Source organism: Gossypium arboreum, chromosome 4 (genome assembly GCF_025698485.1).
Source record: "Gossypium arboreum isolate Shixiya-1 chromosome 4, ASM2569848v2, whole genome shotgun sequence".
Taxonomy (NCBI): domain Eukaryota; kingdom Viridiplantae; phylum Streptophyta; class Magnoliopsida; order Malvales; family Malvaceae; genus Gossypium; species Gossypium arboreum.
The window spans coordinates 113514966-113520049 of NC_069073.1; the positions used below are offsets into that span (position 1 = coordinate 113514966).

The 5084-nt window shown below is 34.1% G+C and overlaps 1 protein-coding gene across 1 annotated transcript; it reads right to left on the reverse strand.

The window, feature by feature from the left end:
- Positions 1 to 835: 835 nt before the first annotated feature.
- LOC108459192 (exocyst complex component EXO70B1) lies at positions 836 to 3079 on the reverse strand. The gene has a single exon (XM_017758546.2). The coding sequence runs from the start codon at positions 2985 to 2987 to the stop codon at positions 1134 to 1136; it is 1854 nt and encodes a 617-aa protein (XP_017614035.1). The 5' UTR covers positions 2988 to 3079; the 3' UTR covers positions 836 to 1133.
- Positions 3080 to 5084: the final 2005 nt, after the last annotated feature.

Sequence of the window (5084 nt, forward strand, 5' to 3'; positions counted from 1 at the left end):
TGAGGGTATAACAATTGCCCGAAAACAAAGAATAGGTTATGAAAGGACTTGGCTTGAGTTGATTTATTGGTGAGGATTATTGGACTCTTGACGAGGCTTGAGAGAGTATTTGAAGTCCCAACCATTACACCTTTGAATTGATTGCCTTCAGAAGTGTGCTTGCCCTTGATTGAAGGTTTTTAGAATATACATCATTTCTTTTTACCGTCATTTCATGTGGGATGTCGGTTTGCTTTCCTACCAAGCACTTATAAATGGGTCATTTGTAGGGCCTTCAAGAGCAGTGATCTTTTTCATTTCTTCTTCTATCTCTAGGCATTTCCTTTTCCTGAAAAGTTCTTTTTCTTTTCTGTGTTTGTTTTTCAAGGGTGTAAGTTCTTATCTTGATCTGCTTGAAGCACTGGGGTATTTCTCTTACTTTCCTACCATTGACTTTTTAGAAAGTCTCTTTGTCATCCTTTCCATGAGACTTTGGGGGGAATGACATGGGGCGTGCACCACTATTCTGAAAATTCATTTCTTGCATCCATCGGTCTTTGTTAGAGACAAGTTCTTGTTAGGGAAGAAGAGTCAAGAAAGCATGTTGATCAAATTAATTTGATAATTAACTAAACCTAGTCTATTCAATCAATTTTGAATCAACTATGCCACTAGACACATTAATCTCACTCTAATAATGTTTTTAAAAAAAAAATCCAAATTCAAAACCAAAGAATCGATTCTGATAAACACTCATTTTCCATCGCATGAGCTCTAGAACCCAATAATCCAAAACAGAGCAATGGAAACACCCCTTACCAGAATAATATTAACGTATCAGCTTTACCAGCTCAAATTACCAGAAAAAAGTTAAATTTCATTACCATAAAAAATGCAAATAAATTGTACACTCAAATCCATACAATCCAAATCTGGCTGCCTCTTAATGACCATCCATTGCAACTCTACTTATCAAGTAGGCTATTACAAAATTTCTCTTAAAATGTTAAAAACACCCTATTATGAATAATAATGTCTCTAGCTAGTTTAATTCGCAAAACAGAAAAAGAAAATTGTTGTAATATTCCAAAACTTATCTCATGGTAGTTCACAATAAATGGCTCTAGCTTGTTGAGCAGGCACGATGATCATCTTCATCTTCTAGGAGCCATTGATGCCGTATTTCCTTCAAAAAGTTGTTCAATCAACTCCTCGATGTCTTCTGGTTGATACTTTATATATTTCCCTGCTTGTTTATTGTTATCTAAGTACGACTTGAATCTCCCCAAGAATGACCTATATGCTGGAATCACCACGGATGATATCGAAACTCTAAGCTCCGATCTAAGCTTTCCGTCACTTACGATCCAACTGCTCTGCGTCTTGAGGATTTCGTCAAATATGGTGTTGAAGTTCTTGAACCTTTCTTTCAATATAGGCTTTGACACCTTCCCATTAACTTGAACACCCTCATGGCTAATACATTGCAACACATTGCTCCATGTTTCTCTTTGGTACGTCTTATGGTACCGCCTTAACTCGGATGTTCGTTTCCGTGACCAAGAAGGACCCATCATTTCATAGATCTCAGCCGACTCCTTGATCTTTTGCAGAATGTATCTTCCATTATTCATTAAGAAAACTAAGCGTAATGCCGGGTTCCTGTATAGCTTTGATTTCATCTCGATGTTGGCATCTAACAGATCCATGACCATCATTAACTTTAATGCGAAAGGGGAGAGTGGGGGGCACCGGTCGTCGTCTTCGGTGACGTCCTTAGACTCCTGCTCCACAACTTTCTGCCTGGGAGATCCCTGCACCTTGTCTTGCTTTTGAAATACTTGCTCTAGTGTGTCCTTGTACTCACAAGCATATTTTAGATAATTCATTGTGTAGCGAGTCAAGGGGTGAACTGCACCGCCTGCCACTGGGATTCTGCCTGCATTGTCATTCTTGATTGAATTCTCAAGCTGAGAGAAAATGCTCACCACGGCTCCACCGATCCTGCATTGAGCCATCGATGTCTCAGACATGAATTCCTCAGCCGATGAGTCGTTAACGATATCCAGATTCGCCAAATCGCGCAATGTCTCGTATATGTCCAAAAACTTGAATAGTTTCTCCGTGGAGTATCGTCTGGGCCACACCAAAGCATTCGGAAAATTAAGAAGCCTTATGCTCAAGGATGTTGCGAGATCGCAGAACAATCTCTGAGCAGTTAAACGATTTTCCGAAAATACAGAATCGCAAAGGTTGCGTTCGGCGGGGAAGAGATTGGTGGTGCAAAATTTCATAATGTGAATCCAATTATCAATCTCTCCTTCGAGCGATTCCCAGCTCATCTTTTGAACATCGTCCACATTGATGTTCTCGTAGCATTGCTTGCTAAACTCAACATCCAATGATTTTAGCCTAAGACCACCATAAACAGTGCAACATTCAGCCTCGTACCCTGCAAAGATCATTGCAGTGGCGATTTGGTTCATGACATGGATCGATTGGGACAAAAAATACGGGAACTCATCCTCCGGCTTCGAGCTGCCTTGGGATCCATCCGTATTGGGAGATTTAGGATCGACATTCGGATCGCCAGTGCGTTTAGGATTGTCGAGAAGAGCACGAAACTCGCATTCGAATAACAACATGGCACGAAAGTGAGCGGAGCTGGCTCGATTCAAGCAAGAAATTGCAGCTAAATCAGATGGGAATTCATCAAGATTATTTACGATCAAGGAAAGACGCCTCACAGCTTCGAAAAAAGAGTTGTCTTCGTCGATATTTAGGCCAAACTTGGCAGCGGGTTCCTTCTGTTCATAGAGAGCAATCCTGGAATCAACTAGCTCCTGCAATGGGTCAATACACTTGACAAATTTATTCTCACCAGGAACCAACTTTTGGATGAATTGGTCAACCTCTTCCAGGGTCTGATCTAGGTTAAAACCAGCTGGTTTCGATGCTTTTTCATTCTCATCAACAATCTCCAATTTGAAACTATCGTCCTTCTCCATTATTATTTTACTTTGGTTGTGGATTTTGAGAAGATGAGAGAGGGGTTCAACAAAAAAGAAAATATAACGTAAAAAGCGATGTTAGATTGATTGAACATGTTTGCGTTACGTAGAACCGTTGGTTTTTGGGAGGTAGCAATTAGTCGTTGACCTCACAACTTTCAATTTTGGATTCTTTTATTTTTGTCTTGTTATATCATCATTTTTAATTATTACATCCAACCCACTACTTAAATTCACAATACCTCGTTACAATAAATATAAAATAATCCAAATGTTTTATTCAATTATTGTTAAATTGATTCAAATAGTAATGACTTTTAATCTAATAGGTACTTATTCACTTGTTTGTAAGAATATTCAAAAAGTAAAATTGCTTTCATTGTTTTCAAAATTAGATTTAAAATCAATTGAAATATCAATTCAGAATAAAGGATTAAATTAATTGACTTGCAAATTAATTAAATTTTTTATATTTATTCAATTAAACCAGACAAATTAAACAAATTAATAATTGATAATCTATCTTGTTTAACTTCTAAAACCCTTGATCGGCCAAAACTCTTATAAATAGGTCTAGTTGATAGCTTTTTGAAAAGGATAGTGAGTTTTGAAGGTGGTAGAGAAAAATTAATTTCGTCTTCGAAGGGTGTTTAAATACCGATTACCATGCAATTCAAAACATGTATGTACTTATATACTCACATGATAGTAATATTTGGCATCATAGAAAAGGATATATATATATATATATGTATAAAAGTAGTAAGGTTTGAATGATGCCGCATGGTTTTATTCCTAAGAATACTACATTTGTTTTTTAAGGTTTTGAAGAAGGTTAAAGGTGGTCCTATTATAGGAAACGAAGCTTGAGAAATTGGTCTATCAAACAAGATATCGTTGAACTGGGCACATTGGTCGCTATTAATTAGTGTTAGGGATGACCAAAATTCTATCTGATTCAAAAAAAAATTGAATTTCGAGTTTTGAGTTTGAGTCGAGTTGAATTTTACAATTTGAATAACTAGAATAATTCAAATATTAGATTAGTGTAAATACCCCTTTGGTCCCTATTGATTTTGAAAATTAGTAAATTAGTCACTCTCTAAAAAAATACAGAATAATTCAAAATAATTTTAAAATTCAACATATTTATAAAAATTCCAAATTTTATATATTTTAAAAATTATACAAGATTTTAATACTTCTAAATAATATATAAAGAAAGATAAAATTTTAAAAATTTCTAAAATAATAATTTAGGGACTGAAATAAGTTAATTAATGATTCAAGTTTATCATACTAAAGCATCTTATTATTATTATTATTTTGCTTTGAAAAAGTTTTCAAATATATATAGTTTAAAATTTATATGTTCTAATATGGAATTAGTTATATTGTAATAAGATTTTGATTTGACATGTTTAATTTTTTAATTTAACTCAAACAATTTCACTCGATTCGAAAAAATTTTAACAAGAGTTTAGATGATAAAATATGACTCGTCAACTTGATTAATTCGAAATTTTTTTCACTCGATTAGATCGAATGCTCACTCCTAATTGGCATTGCAATGTGTCTTTTAAATCTTGGGAACGTTTCAACCAAAACAATCATTTAAGGATAAAGATTATTAATGATAGATTGATTAATGTCTTCAGGGAAACAAATAGCATAATGAAAGTTGGTGTTGATAGAAGTGGGGTTAAATTTTCCTATTAGTCCCTATAATTTGTAAAAATTGTGTATTTAGTTTATGTATTTTAATTTTATATTTTTATATTTTACTTTTTATTCAATTTAGTCCTTAAATTCAAAATAACCATAACTTTCAATTTTAAACATCAGTTTAAAATCTGATTTTATAAACATTTATTAGGGTCCCTATACTTTCTATTCCTACCAAAATTTCATAACAATTTTTCATTTTATTCACTTTAGTCCCTATGTACGAAACTAACAATTAAACGTTACAATCTAGCCCTTTTCATAATCTAAGCTTACAATCTATCTATTTCAAACTAGATTCTTCAAGAAATCAACAATGGCAACTTTCAAAAACTTTAACAGTTTTACAAATTGGTACATGGGCTAGCT